This window comes from Melozone crissalis, unplaced genomic scaffold (assembly GCF_028551555.1).
Source record: "Melozone crissalis strain CALT ecotype California unplaced genomic scaffold, PUWL_Pcris_2 ptg000061l_1, whole genome shotgun sequence".
In the NCBI taxonomy this organism is placed as follows: Eukaryota; Metazoa; Chordata; class Aves; order Passeriformes; family Passerellidae; genus Melozone; species Melozone crissalis.
Window position 1 is genome coordinate 12104853 of NW_026535839.1, and position 15557 is coordinate 12120409.

A 15557-nucleotide genomic window follows, 5' to 3' on the forward strand; every position below is an offset into this window, starting at 1 on the left:
AGACAACAACACAATTCTTATTGTAAAATCACAGTGTTTCACAAAGTGGATGTAACAACAGTAAAGAAATTGAAAGTATAGGTAGAAGACTACAAAACTTGAGGTAAATATTTGAGGGAAAAATAGATTATATTATCTAATGAATATACAAAAACTGTATATAATTTAAATTCATCTGGTGACAAAGATGGTAAGATCTTTTAGAGGTTGATTGATAATTGTAGATTGAGATTTCAGTGTTTGCTTTTGGCTATTTTTCTCTTGCTCTGAGCCCAGATGACAAACTTTTTATTTCTCTATCATGGTTTTTGTTAAAAAAGAGCACAGGGACCTCATCCAAGCTGTGCTGGGAGGAGATGGTGTGACATCAGGTGTACTGGGAGTTCTTGCCTCCATGCTGCTAAACAGTTTGGTATTGCTTTGCGGTTTCTTCTTGATTTCAAATTATGAATTGCTGGTATTTAAAACAGATTTCTAAGGTTAATGGAAAGGAATTAAATGTCAATAGCTTGTTACAGGGGAAAGAAGGGCATCTGTGTTCCATGAAGGCAGAAACTGGCTCAAGTGGTTTGTTTTTTATGTATATACGCATTTTTGTCCTTTAAACGTTAGTTGTTTTTCATAAAGGTAGTTTACAATATTCTGCAAGCTTCTAGTATGATGAGGTTTTGGTAGACTTTTCTGGTTTTCTTCCTTGAGTACTACCAATTAAAACTACTTTGATGAAGTCAAGTTGAAATAAACCCATTGGCATAGATACAAGTGTGAAGTAGCTGCAGTGAATTTTGGCCAATAATTTTTATGCGTCTACTGATCTTCAGTTCTCTTGCTAAAAAAAATCTTGCCAGGCACAGTCTCTGTCTCCGTGGGTCAGATGGTACAGTAACGCTGCATACAGTATCCTGTTACCTTCAGAACTTTGTATTGAAAAAGAAATCAAATTTGTCACCTTGTAAGCATGTAATGATACGTTCAGGGTCAGTACTGTAAGCAGGGATTGATTGTTCTCTCAAAAACAAACCCCTCTTCTCTGTGGGATTTACACACAGTAACTGAATTTACCAGTTGCTTTTATATCAAACTCTGGATCAAGGCAATTCCAAGTGCTTTTCTCCACTCTAAAACGAGGAATTGTTATTTATTGTGAATACATAAATCCACTGTAATGCCAGAACTACATGCACGATCATACGGTGTTTTGGTCTAATTCTGAAGTTTCATTTGTGTTTTTACAAATGAGAACTCCCATTAGGAAGTTGACAGTTTCATTTGGGGAAGTGTGGTTAGATGTTTAAAGGCAGCGCCAGACGTGCTCGGTGCAGTGACTTTTGTTACTGTTTAGAGCACCATGAACACGGCCAGAGGAGCGGCCCTGCAGGTAAGGCAGCCCCGGGAGCACACAACCCCCTATTTCCCTTCTGCCCCGAGGCCAGCAGCGTTCGGGTGGCCGTGGCGTGTTGCCGTGGCTGTACCGCGGGGCGGTGCGGGCACTGCGGGCCCCACTGTCCCTGACAGCTCCCCTGCCCCTCACAGCCCTCTTCTCCCTCCAGCCCCGCCGCGGCCCCGCCCGCCCCGTGTGGGCCCTCCCTGTCCCGCGGGGCCGCGCCTGTCCCTTTAAATACCGGTGCTGGCCCCGCCCCCTCCGGCGCGCCCCGGCCAATCAGCGCGTGGCAGCGGGAGGCGCGTGCGTGGGGCGCGCGGCGCGGCGAGGGCTCCCCCCTGTGGCTCAGCCCGGGCGCGGAGCCGCGGTCGCGCAGCGCCGGGAGCCGCGGGCGCGGAGCGGTACCAGGCCCGGCCCGGCCCCGCCATGGTGGGCCGGGAGAAGGAGCTCCGCATCCGCTTCGCGCCGGGACGCTGCGAGCTCGTGGAGGTGAGGGCGGAGGGGCCGGCAGTGCGCGCGGGGCGGCTGTGCCGCTGCGCAGCGCGGGGCCGGGCGGGCAGGCCCGGAGCGCCGACGCGTTCGCGGCGGGGTTGGGCCCGGGGCTGAAGGGGCCGCGGGTGCCTGAGAGCCGCGGTTGGGAGCGGTTCCGGGGGTTGGGTCCGTTTGTATCCGCTCGGCCCCGCGGAACGGCCAGCGGGACGCTGCCCTCGGAGCCCGCGGCGCTCGGGGGTCGCGGCGCCGCTCTCGGCGGGCCCCAGGCGCGGGGAGGGGCTCGCAGACAGAGCCCGAGTGCGGAGGTTCCACGGAGGGTTCATTCCCCGGGGAGGCGCCTCCGTGCCCGCTGTCCCGGGCGGGGCCGGCGGTGAGCCACAGGTGAACGTGAGCTGCCGCAGCAATGAGGGCCGGGCGTGCAGGGAGCGGCACAACAACTTCTGGCAATGCCGATTCACCTGCCATTGCGAGCCTTTGGAAAGCCCCAGGCTTTGCCTTTTGCTTTCTGCGGCTGCAGGGCATGTCAGAGCTGAGACAGCTCCGTCTCACGTTCCCTTCCCTGTAGGGACTTAGATCTCGTCGGATTATGTTGCGAATCTTTTACACCAGTGGCTTCCGGGTTTCGGTGCCCATTCCTTAAAATTGGTGTTTTGAGTTCATCATGATTTTCTGAATAAAAATATTAAGATTAAAAAGCTTTAGAATAGACTTCAAAAGTACTTGTTTCTGGTTTTCAACTTGAAATGCATTATGTTTTGTTCTTTTTATAAAATCTACTGTTATTTTATGTTTTGGTAGTGTCTGCAAAGTGATCTGGTGTCTCATAAATGCTATTTTTAAATCTAATAATGCTGTGACTTGTTTATGTGAACTTGTTTATGAGACTTCTAAACACAATACTTTTTTTTTTCTTGGTTAATATGGACATCAGATAACAATAAATGGCACGGTTTATTGTAAACCTCGAACCTCATGATTGTATGTTGTGGTAGTGTTAGAGGACCACAGAAATGCTGTTGCAGCTAGGTGATGTCCTGTGAAGGAGCAAGGCAGCATACAGGGAAAGAGTTCATCTGTTCAGAATGTTAAAACTTGAGGCAAGAAGAGGTTCAAACTGGTAATTAGTTGGTGTTGGATATATGAGAACCATGTATCATTTGTCTTGCTCTTTCAGAAACAAGCGACTGGAATCGATTAGTCTTGCAGACAACAGCAGTAGCATCCAGGCTGTGCTTGGTGAAAGCTGTGTTTGTGTCCAGTTCACGCTGTGCTGCTGATGTAACATCCTCTTCACAATATGTAAAATAAACAAACTGAGATGAATGAGGTTCTAAAACATCAGGTTTTGTAAATGACACTTGGTTTTGGGTTGGTCACTTCCTACTTACTGAAGATATTCAGTGATCCTTTGATGTTTTTAGAGAACCCTTTGACTTTGTTCTGCAGCAAGTGTTGGATGCTTATTAGTGAGCACCTCTGGCTGTGGAACTCTGATTATAGATCCTGTGACACTGTGCAGACTTGGCTAAGAGGAGTAGAAGAAGAAAATAGTAGTTGCATGTTCTTGCTCATGCTGTTCAGAGAGGCCTGGGTAGCCTTAAAAATGGTAAGCCAGCTTGTGTTCTCAGGTAATGTTTAAGGATAAAAGTAACTTTTTGAAATGTCACTTGCTGTAGTCTGTCATTTTCAGGCAACTGTCCAGATATATATTATTAATTTTCATCTAGTACTAATGGGAATAAAGCTTTCATCTGGAGATTTAGAGTTGAGAAAAATTCCTGCACTGTGCTGGGAACTTGGAACAATTGTTTTGGGTAGGCATTTCCATCGTGCCCTCTGCATATGCCCTTATGGAACAAAAGCTTTGTAACTTTATGGGTGAAAGACACTGAGTGGGAGTGATTGCTGAGCCTTCCTGTGCTGCAGTCAGAAAGCACCAGTCTGGTACAATGCTTAGAAATTACAGGGCTATTGAGATTGCATAGCAGAAAGCATTCTGTCATGTACAGAATTATAGTAATTTGTCACAAATTGTCCTTTGGTCAGGAAATCCAAGACCTGTGGGTTCTGCACACAAAGTTTTTTCTGCACAGACATGGTGAAGATATGCTTTCATTTTTGTTTTTAGCAGGAGGTTTTTGGGTTTATTCATGGCAGATACAGAAGGAAAGCATTAAAGGAAAATAAAGATTGTAGAAACAGACATGGATCTTGTGTTTGCTTGCTGGCTTGAAAACCTGATGTTCTAGTGAGAGGTGGGATGAAGTTCACGTGTGCTGATGTTCACAGCTGTCCCAAGTACCAAAGGGAACAGGAGCTGAAGTACAGCTTTAGTCTGTTGTATAGATTGAGAGCTGAAATTGTCAAATTGCTTCCAGGTGCATTTTTGTAAAGAGAGATCCATATCTTGGTTTTACTTACTATTAGACTATTGTGTTGAATAGCAATTAATTACTCTTCTCTTTGATAATAGAATTCAATATTTTAATCACTGTAGTAAGTTATGTTGTATTGCTGTGCCTTTTAACAGGCACAGTGTATCCAGAGTTATTTGTTGAAGGATTTGGACCCTATGTGTTAAATCTTTTGGGTCTGTTTTCTAAAGAAGTTAATTCTTTCCTTTCAGATTGCACAAAGTTATCAGCTTTTGAATGAACTTAAAATTCTGTCTTCACTAGTGGTTTGGATTGTTGTAGAAGTAAATGAGTTTGTCATTGAAGTTTTGTTTTCATTACCTTTGACTATGTGGTTAAATAGCTGACTGACTGCAGTCCTCCCAGATGTTGAATGAGACACTCCATAAGACTCAAGAGAAGCTTTTTTAATACAGTAGCCTTTGACTGTAGTTTTGCATACTTTTAAAGAAAAAAAACAGTACAAAATTACAGTAGAAACAAAACTTTTCCTGTTGTCATTTCCCCAGGAAGATGTTGAGGTTCCCAGCAGGCGAGTTTTGATCACCGGTGCTACGGGACTCCTTGGCAGAGCTGTGTTTAAAGAGTTCAATGAAAACAATTGGAACACAGTTGGCTGTGGATACAGGAGAGCTCAGCCCAGATTTGAACATGTTAATCTTCTGGACTCTATTGCAGTTCATGACATCATCCATGATTTTCAGGTAAGTATTGGAATATGAATCCCAATATTACCAGTAGATGGTGCCTGGGCCAGTCTGACCCTCGCTGCTGGGCCAAAGGCGGCAACTACGGTGTAACCACCCTAGAGATACCTTGGCTTGCTGGAGATTGCAGCTGGGCCCTGAACAAGTCCAGGCTTGTCAGGAACTCCGTTCACCTCAGGAGGAAGGCTTCAGGCGCTGGTGAAGAGAAAAGGAGAGGATTCTGCTGGAGCGTTTAATGTCCAGAGGTTTATTCCAAGGTTACGGAGGTCTGAACGTGGGCAACTGCTCCAACAGAATCCCGGCCGCATGGTCTGATTCCCTTTTTAAGCTCAGGGACAGGGGAAGGGGAGGGGACAGGTGAGCCACCCAACCAGGTGAGAGGGGCAGGGTCTCAGGGGGGGATGACACCCAGACAGGCCAATGACCCCCAGGCCTGAGGGGCATCCTCTGAACTTGACCAACCACAGACGCCTTGCTGGAATGTTAAGCCTGATTGACAGGACTCACTCAGCAAGGGGCGAGGGGGAAGGGAGAGAGGTATAGGCACACCTGGGAGGTGACTTGGAAGCTTAAGACACACCACAACAGGTAAGTTTCTGGAGTATAAAGTGGATGGGAGGGGTACTTTGTGTGCAGTAGTCAGCTGATAGTGCTGCTGAGTCCTGGGCTGTGAGTGGGGCTGGTGCTTGGGCACAGCTCTGATAAAGGGGTGTGCTCTGCCCCACCCAGAGCAGAGGTTTGCTCTGTGGGTACAGACAGCTCTGGCCTCTGCTGTGCTCACCACAGGCACAGATGTACCTGCAGCACACTGCAAAGGAACAGATACTTTTGAGTTATTGACACAGCAATGTGTCACTATGCAGTTCTGGGAAAGTGGAGGAGTATTTAAATACAACAACAGTAACTCTGTGTAGTGTGCAGTGTTGACTGGTTTTTCAGTCTGAGTGCCAAGAGGAATATATAAAACCTGAAATACACGATCCAGGGTGCTATTTTATAAAATAGTAAATATCATCCTAATAATCTGCAAAAATCAAGTAAGCCACGTGTAAATAACTTACCTAAAAATTTTTAGTGCCCTTGTGTGTATGAGAACTCTATCTTATGTTAATATGTATTTTACTATATAGAGTTAAAAAAGAAAAAAAAATCCTCACAACTTCAAAGTTTCTGCAAGATTGAAGCTACTGAGGACCATCATTTCACAATTAATGACAAATGTTTTTCTTGTCTTGAAACACCATGGTTTTATTGTGAAAAGATACTAAGGAAAAGGTGTTCCTCAGAATGCCAGAATTAAAAATAACAATTTTTATTACTTAGAGTTAGGGTGCAACTGCCATATCTTGACATGTTGGTTGTTTAAAATTAGTCTTTAATTTCCAGCCTCATGTTATAGTGCACTGTGCTGCTGAGAGAAGGCCAGATGTTGTAGAAGGTCAACCAGATGCTGCTTCTCAGCTCAATGTGGCTGCTTCAGCAAACTTAGCAAAGGAGGCAGGTAAGGAGATCATCCCATTGGTGTCTGGTTCAGATCCTGTATCTACATATACAGGGGCATCAGTACAAACAGTGCAAGTGTTAATGTCACTTCTGCCATCAGTGTGCTGTTGGTCTGTTTGCCATAAGAGTAGTGTGCACAGCTCTGTGAAGGGTCAGGGAACAGGCAAAGCAGCAGGAATGAATGTGCGTGGAAGATGAGATCCTTGGCAGATTTAAGGGTCTATTAGGATTTCAAAGAATGCATGAATTAATATAAATTATCTATCAACATTTTCTTCCTAGCTGGAGTTAGAGCATTTCTGATCTACATTAGCACAGACTATGTATTTGATGGAACAAGCCCTCCATATAAAGAGACTGATGTGCCAAATCCCCTGAATTTATATGGTAAAACCAAACTGGAGGGTGAAAAGGCAGTTCTAGAAAACAATGAAGGTAAGACACTCAACCATTTTTAATGCAGGCTTTCTATTTTTGCTCAGTTATTTATTAGCTTAGTAGGCTCTTAAGTCAACGATGAAGTTGCAAAACCATGGAAACGAGTTTCAGAGAACAATGTGATTGTGGGTTGGTCTCCTTGCTCATGAGCAATTCCTCTTGCTTGTATCTTGATTAAAGCTTTTATTTCTTACCTGTTCCAGTCTTCATTCATGTTATTTGTCTCTTCCTGATGGACATTTATAAGCCTTTGTCCATTGTGAATCTGCTGTTCCTAAGTAAAGAATACTTTATTCAATATATAGCTGCAGTAATTATGAGGATCCATTACATGTGTTGTCAATGTATGTTTACTTAAAGGAAAAACCAGACTTGTGATTCAGTAATAATACAGCTCAAATCAACATGGAGCCTTATTAGTCTTTGGGTTTTGCTCTATTATTTGTACCAACATGCCACCCATCTCGGTTTTACTCACCTACACACATCATATTCCTGCTTGTAACAAAAGGTTTAATTGCATATTTATGGCTTTAAACAACCAGATTTTTAAAATTTGCTTACGTCTTTTCTTAATGAGAATTTGGCACATGAAATATACAGACATAATTTTTCAAGTTCTATTTAAGGGAAAAGAGCATGTTCTCTTTAATTTAAGATTTAATTCTTGTATAAAAGAGAGATTTGGCTGTTTCTAGGTAGTGCACTGTCAATATCCAGTTACAGATTATTAGGAAAGAAGCACTTGTATTTTATCAAAAGATCTGAGGAAAGTAATTGCAGTACACATGCAGAACAGGCTTCTGATAGTCACACTGTGGTTCTGTGCTTCCCAACCAGAGAACCAAGCTATTGATAAATTAGTGTGATGGTCTTCCAGTAAGTAAACATATGCTGTGTATGATGGATTTGGCTTTATTAGAAAGAAAGAAACTTTGTAAAAAAAAAACCTTTTTGATAGGAAAAGTCTCATTTAAGTGAAAATAAATTTAAATGACAAGTTATTCACTCCACCTCTAGATTAAATACCATCTCTGAATTTGACTGTGATGCTGTTTGCTGCCTGTTCTACACTGGCAATGAAGATAAGACTTTACCAAATCCAGGGATGTGTGGTAATCCTGCTAGAGCCTTCCCCCAGCTCAGCACTGCAGTTTGGTTTCATAACCTTTTGGAGCAGGATCTGTCAGGCAGCATTGCTTGCAGCAGTGGAGTGTTGAGGTGGGGATGAGTAAAGGGTTTGAAAAGATGAGTTCTCTTGATTCATACAAATACAAGTATTTTCCATGTCCTGGTGTTCCAACCACTAATTTACTGATACAGAGTAGGTGGAATTCCATTGGTCAAATCTGTAGCTGTGTGAAGAATTGCCCTGTCCATTTCTGTTGTAAGATGCAAAAATCTCCAGTAAATGGTTTTAACATTTTTTTAGAAGATACTTTACCTTGGTTAGAAGGGGATACATACTTATATATGTATACGTATAAAGTCATGCTTAGAGAACTACAGTGTCAGGAGGTGCTCAGAGCTGTTAATCATGAGGCTGATCCTCTCCACATCCCAGAGAGCTGAGAACACCAGGAAGGCAGTTGTCTTCTCAAGAAATGAATATTTTTAAAACAAGTTAAAAATAGATGTTTCAACCAGTATTTAAAGAGAAGAGCATATCTGCTGAGTGACCAAAAAACTGCATCTAGAGCAGCAGGAAATCAGTGTTTTGTTGGGTTTTCTTATTTGTTTTTCTTGTCTAAGTACTTATTCTGGTTTACTTCTCTGTGAGAATAATTTCTGTGTTAGTTTTTTCTGTTTGTCTCTCCAATAGCCATAGCATTTCCTCCAGGTATATTAAGAATGGCAATGTTTTGATGACTTCAGCTTCTAAGTTCAGGTCAAATTTTTTTGTTTTCTCTTTCAGCAAAACTATTACTTTTAGGTACTTTGTCATAGCCTTGGATTTCTCCTCAGAGGCTTTTTGAGTCTTCATGGCAGAGATAGACTAGTATGATGTATTCCATCATAAAATATGCTTCTCTTTGCATTTTGTTAATTTTTCAAATCACTGTCCTGGAACCTAACATTGTTTACTATTGTGTTCTGTGAACCTGTTCCTTATTTGTCAAGCTTTTAATTTATTTCAAGGTTCATAGGGATTTTTTTTCTGGTAAATAATATCCTCCTTTTTACAGGAGGCTTCTGCATGATGAGTGAAAAATCTTTGTAATTGATGCCTAAATATGATGACCTGGGATTGATGGGAATTTTTTTCCTTGCTCTTACTCAGAGGGGAGTGCTGAAGAAACTGCACAGAGTAGTTGGGTTCTTTAATTTTTTAATTTTTGTCTAACCCACACAGGCATCTTTATGTAATTAATGAAAACTTGTTAACTTTCTGGAAATCAATGGCATAAATGAAAATAATAATAATACAATAATTTCTATTATCTTAGTGTTTATAAACTGGTTTGGATATAAATAAAAATGATATTCTATGAGCTAACATACTGCTTGCATTTTATTTGTGATTTGTAGATGCTTAATCAGCATATTTCCTAACACTTCCACTTTTCAGATTGTGCTGCAACATTGCTACCCACCCATGATCTAAAATATTCTTTCTTTTAGACACTGCAGTACTTAGGATTCCTGTCTTGTATGGGGAGGTGGAAAGACTGGAGGAAAGTGCTGTGACAGTTATGTTTGATAAAGTGCAGTTCAGTAATAAGTCTGCCAACATGGACCACTGGCAACAGAGATTTCCTACCAATGTCAAGGATGTAGCAGCTGTTTGCAGACAACTAGCAGAGAAGAGAATGTTGGTAAGAATGGCAAGAAATGAGCCTCTGCAAGGGGAAAACAGTTGGAGTTCTCAGCTTTGCTTCTGAACAACTGAGAACTGCACATCACCTGGATTATTTGCATTTAGGGAACGCTGGAGGGACGAAGGAACTGGCTGTAATGTTACAGGATCTCTGCATGACTATGAGGGTATTGTAGTCTTTGGAACAAAAGTGGTTAAAGAGATTGGACAGAACCTTCTGAAAACCATCTTGTGTCTCCTGGTATAGAGGAGAGAATTAGAAATGCCAACTTATTCTGATGTGCTTTTTACAAATTGCTGGTTTGAACTAAAAAACCCACGTGGTTGAATGTAGTTCTCAAAGATGCCCTTGTTTATTTTATTAACTGCACTGAAATGGCCAAACAATGCCCCTGGACTGAAGCACTTCCTTGTATTTGTTCACCACAGCACCTTCAGATTACAATCTTTGCAAGGTAACAGAGCCAAACAACAAACAGCCACCTTTATGTTTTCACACAGTAACTTTGAAAACATGGACTGGACTTGTACAGGGTTTGCAGTTTAACATTCAGAATGTTTGTGATGCCTTTTGCCTTTGTTTTTGAGTAAGTGAACATCACAGAACAGCTGGGTTCCTCCTCCCCAGCTCTTTGACCTTGCTTGGTTGGTGGGCAGCTCCTTCCCCTCCTGTTCATTCTACAGGACACAAACTGTCTGTGAAGTCAGGTCAGATAGAAGTAACACCATTTTCCAGTCTCAGGTTCTCTGAAAGGGTACAGATGTTTCTACAACACCACTGAGGTGCTGTAAGATGCCTTTTGGGATAGGGTTTTGCTGGATGCTAATTCTGCACAGTTCTTGCACAGGAATTAGCCTGAGGAACAGCTGACTGCCTCCTTTCATCTGTGTTTCCTCTTTCTTCTCTAGGACCCATCAATAAAAGGAACCTTTCACTGGTCTGGCAATGAACAGATGACTAAGTATGAGATGGCCTGTGCAATTGCTGATGCTTTCAACCTTCCCAGCAGCCACTTGAGACCAGTAAGTGATGTGCTGTTGGACCAGTAGGCAGACAGATGTGCCTGATCATTGCAAGTAGCAGGTCTCCCACTGGCTGTACAAGTGAACTTCCCCTTCAGGACAGGCTGTGGATGTCCAGCACAGCAGCTGTGTAGCTGAGGGGACTGGTTGGTATCAAGCTCAGGAAAAAAACAGCTGCTTTGACTTGCTGAATTAGGAAAATTATACAGTCAGTCAGTCACTATTTTCCCAGTCTATAATGTAATGGTATTTCTGCAGAACAGTTCCCCTTAGTCACAAGCAAATCTGTACTTTTATGTTAGATTGATAGGCCCTTAACTTGAAGATAGGACTCTGTAAAAGCAGTGTTAAGTCCAGATTTATTTCGAGTACATGCACTTAAGAACTGCAGGGGTTTTTTTGCTTTGCTTAAACCACTTATCCTGCAGTTTTATTGACACTTGAGACTACCCTTAAAGACATACTGGTAATGTGATGGGCATATGACATGTCAAGAAGATTTTACCTATGTACAAAATAAATTCTAAGGATTCTGAATTGGTGAACACTGGAACTGAAATGTGACTTGGAAGATGGAAGAAAAGCAATGGAGAACACTTAGTCTAAATTTTTTCTGCTCAGTTCTATTTCTCTTCAAGACATGGTTGTCTTCTTATTGATCAAGACATGGTTCTGTTTACATTCTGGAGTATTCCTTACCTTGTGACAGTAATTGTTAGCGTTCAAAAACACATAATCACGGGGGATTATATGCGGTGCTTTTTATTAAGAGCTCTGGGTGTCAGGGGTATATTCAACCCAAATCTGACTCTGACCATACATCCCAAATGATCATGTTTTTATACTCTATTGTTATATAACTTTCATGTTAATTATTAAACTTATATTGTTCTATTGTATACATAAATTTAGCCCCTCTCTGAATTTCCAACATAGTTTCTCATTATTGTTCTTACGGTTTTATAATAATTAAATATAATTACTAAACAATCATCACATCTAACAATTATATAATTTATCATACTGCTTACACAGGTGCAGTTGATCTGGGAAAGCACAAAGCCTAACATTTTAGATTCTATCTTTAACTTTTTCCAGGGCTCCACTATCATAATCACAGAATGAAAATATGAATAAAATGTGGAGAACCACAAATAGTAGCAGTAAAGAGAGTGAGAATAAGTTGCCTTAAAACAGTTCACATGGCTTGATGGGTTGAAATAAAGTTAACTACACAACAAGCAGATAGCAAAAAAATCCAAACCATAGAAACCCTCACAAAATAGAAAGGAGGAGACAACCATACCTATATAGAAAGCTGTGAAGAAGTAGTTGTAATGTACATGTACAAGTATTTTTCTGTCACTTCTGTTTACTTATTCCTGTGGGGGATTTTTTTTGTCTCCTGTTTCTGTTTTCAGATTACTGACAGTCCAGTTGTGGGTGCTCTTCGTCCCAAGAACGCTCAGCTGGACTGCTCCAAGTTGGAGATGCTGGGGATAGGGCAGAGAACACCATTTCGAGCTGGGATCAGAGAATCACTTTGGCCTTTCCTTGTTGACAAGAGATGGAGACAGACAGTCTTCCATTAGTTTGTAACTTTTTTTAGTAAAAGTATGGTATGTGGCACTTTTTTAAAAGAAAAAAAAATAGTTTTGTATGAGTGTTCTTAAATTGTGACATTTATGAGCTTTCATTTAATTGGGTAAACAAATGGTCTTGCACTAGAGAAACTTAGCCTAAAAAAAGTTCAGTGACAAAAACTGAGCCTATTTGATGTCATGGGTTTTTTCCTTCCATTTATACCAGTCTGACTTGCTATCTGTTCTTGGTGGGTTGAGGTTCTTAGTAATGAGTACTGTGTGATGCTAAGAATGACTCCAATCACTTGCTGACTTACTTTTGGCTGAAATATGTTGTTGATGCTTAAGGTCTGTGCCATTGTTGTATATACCATTTCTCTTCATTAAAAGACATGGTCAGTCACTTTATCACCAAAAATCTGAGGGTTTTGTTTTTAATTTCTGAAGATGGTGTTCTTAGGGAGTTAAGCTGAAGTAGGAATCCTTAAATGTTTGTTTTGCTTGAGCTCTGATCAAAATGTTTTTTAAAAAAGTGAAACTTTATTTTTGCAATTATCAAGTGTACTTTTTATGCTTGAAATATTTTCAGAATGTTCTGTACATTGAATGCCTGCAGCTTTGTATTTGTACAGTAAGTATGCATTTGTTTTCATGGTGACTTATAAAAGCTAGGGGAGGGTGGGGACAGTGGGCAACCAATAGTTTTGAACTGGGCTTTTTTTGGGTGGGGGATTGGAGTTGAAGGATTTAAATTTTTTTTTTCTGGGTGGTTGTTTGTTTTTTGTATGAAAGCACAAAATATCTCGATCCTTCCCTTCCCTTTTTGGGGAGAGCATTTGCAACTTGTTAAATTAATGGAAGATGTTTGTTAGTCAGTACATGGGAGATGGTAAGTGTTCAATAATTTGTAGCCCTGCAGCAGCTTTTGCACAGACTGTCAGACCTGGCACTGCTGCAGCTTGTTGTGGAACAGCAAAGTGTGTGTTTGGTGAAGGTTTGCAGCATAATAAAACTGCAGTAGTCCAATATAAGTCAGTCTTTAAAGCTGGACTCAGTAGCCAGGTAATGTGGAGGAAGAACATTGTAAGGCTTTGCTTTGTTTTGAAGTTGTAGAATCCACAATATCAATGTTCTGATATTGCTAGAAGATTATTATAAAGCTAGTAAAAGGTCCAGTTGGATGGTCATTTGTTTTTCTGAGGCTGAAATGAAGGGGAGGGAAAGATGTTCAGATTTTTTTTCTTTAAGTGTGTGGGGGAGACACATGCAAAAATAGACCAATGAAGGTCTTGTAAGGGTGAGCTTTACATTCAGTCATTTCATTTCAACTGGCATATGCTAAGCAATCATAATCCCAATCTGTTTTAGTCTGAAGTCCTGATACACACATGGTAACCTATCTCCAAAATGACAATAAATATATATTGCCAGCATGAGAAACAGTTGTTGATTCTTTATTTACCATCAGGGTTTGTTTATCTGAATCAGAAATGTTTGCAATTCTTCTTGAAATCTGTTTGCCCTTTCAATGCTGGGGATTTTGTCCTTCTTTTATTCAGTAATTATTTCTGGACTTGGATTAGATTGCATCAGTTTCTCTGTCAGTGTCACTGCCTTGGAGATGTGATAAATATACACACCAAAGATGCAGAAGGTGTTGAAAATGTGAGCCCTGGAACATCTTGGGCCTCAGAGCTGGATCAGGAAGATTCTATGTCCCTTTCCCTTGCAGAGAGCAGTTTGACCAGGAGTGAAAAAAGGATGACTTCTCTCCCAAGTGAGAAGAGTTGGGTATTTTACTGGGAGGACAAAATTAAAATATTTCATCTTCTTTTTCCACACTGAGCAAGTAAGTCTCACTGTCCAGGTGAAGCCTGTCAGAGGGGATCCATGTCCTCAGCATCCCTCTTGGAGACTGCAGTCTTGAGGCATTTTGCTACTGGACAGACACCTTGGATGACATTTCCCTCCTTTGGCTATAGAAGTCTAAGACAGCACCAATAAATACTGCAAGAGGCAGTGGAACTAACACTGTCATTTTCCAGTCACTTTAAAGATAGGCTGCTGTTGAAATAACTTCTTATACTCTTCCCTTTTTGTTTCTGGCTCCATGACACTGGAGGTTTTTGTGTTCATCCACAAGGGCCCAGGAACTTTTAGGGTCAAAACTGTTGTGCTTGCATGAGACACAGTCTTGGTGTTGTGAGGAAACTGTGGCCTCTTTTACAGGAGCAGTGCCAGTTTCTGCCAGGTTAGTGCTTGTGAAGTATGGCAATACAGAGTCCTGCTCCTGTCCCCATGTGAGGGTTGTTGGAGGTTCATACTCATTTATTCACTGCTGTCTGTCAGCAGTGGGCATAAAGGAAGAAAAGTCACTGGTTGTGAAGTCTTACTTTCTGTTCAGGCTGGGGATGATGCTGTGGAAGCCCAGCAGAGCAGGAGCTGATGTGTGTCTCAAACACCAATAGCAGGATGGCTGTGGAGCCAGCCAAGGGCCACACAGGGCTTGGGCAGCACTTTCCTGGGACAAATGTCCTTGTTCTGGCTGCTGGACATCAGCACAACACAGAGCACAAGCACAGGAGTGTGGCCCAGATGTGGGTGTATATTTTGCAAAAAGACTCCAAAGCTCTCTGACCCATTTCCAGAAAGGTTTAGGAAAAGGGACTGCAGGGTGATTAATTTGCATAGAAAGTGATAAACTCATCTCTAGGGCAGGGAAAACTTACCTAGAGAAAGGTATCCCCACCGGGCCCAGGACTCAAGGGCACATCAGCTGGAGCAGCACTGGAACCAGGACTGGTGATCTCCCTTTTTCCGTCTCTGCCCCTCTTTAATTCATCTCTTTCCTTTCACCCTACTTCTTTATGCAAAACCCCCTGCTTATATAGGAGGTCAGGGACTAACTGGTATCAATTTCCATGCCAAGTGTGTAATTCAGTAATGAAACTTGCTAAGCTTTTGCAGAACCTCTGACTTTTGTTATCCTTGACAACCCTGAGTAAGTCATTTGAGGAAATTTCTTGGTTGTTTGTGTCTGAAGGGACTGCATGTCTCTCCAGGAGGCTCAGGAAGCACCTGCTTGTGGAGAGCAGGATGGCAGCAGGGGAACAGCTGCTCCAGAGCCCCTGGATGTACCTGCAGAGCTGTGAGCTGTGCCTGGGGGGCACCTGGCAGGGCAGGTAACACAATCTCCCA

General features: G+C 42.0%; 1 protein-coding gene across 1 annotated transcript; it reads left to right on the top strand.

The window, feature by feature from the left end:
- The first annotated feature begins 1748 nt into the window (after positions 1–1748).
- Positions 1749–13799, top strand: MAT2B (methionine adenosyltransferase 2 non-catalytic beta subunit). The gene is made up of 7 exons (XM_054288092.1): positions 1749–1870; positions 4797–4991; positions 6381–6495; positions 6780–6932; positions 9558–9751; positions 10663–10776; positions 12198–13799. The coding sequence occupies exons 1-7, from the start codon at positions 1808–1810 to the stop codon at positions 12366–12368; spliced, it is 1005 nt and encodes a 334-aa protein (XP_054144067.1). The 5' UTR covers positions 1749–1807; the 3' UTR covers positions 12369–13799.
- The last annotated feature ends 1758 nt before the right edge of the window (positions 13800–15557 follow it).

Bases quoted from the DNA above. Each gene is read 5' to 3' on its own strand.
- MAT2B (XM_054288092.1), top strand. From the start codon at position 1,808: ATGGTGGGCCGGGAGAAGGAGCTCCGCATCCGCTTCGCGCCGGGACGC. The intron at 1,871-4,796 runs GTGAGGGCGGAG...TCATTTCCCCAG, and splicing joins GACGCTGCGAGCTCGTGGAG to GAAGATGTTGAGGTTCCCAG. The intron at 4,992-6,380 runs GTAAGTATTGGA...TTTAATTTCCAG, and splicing joins ACATCATCCATGATTTTCAG to CCTCATGTTATAGTGCACTG.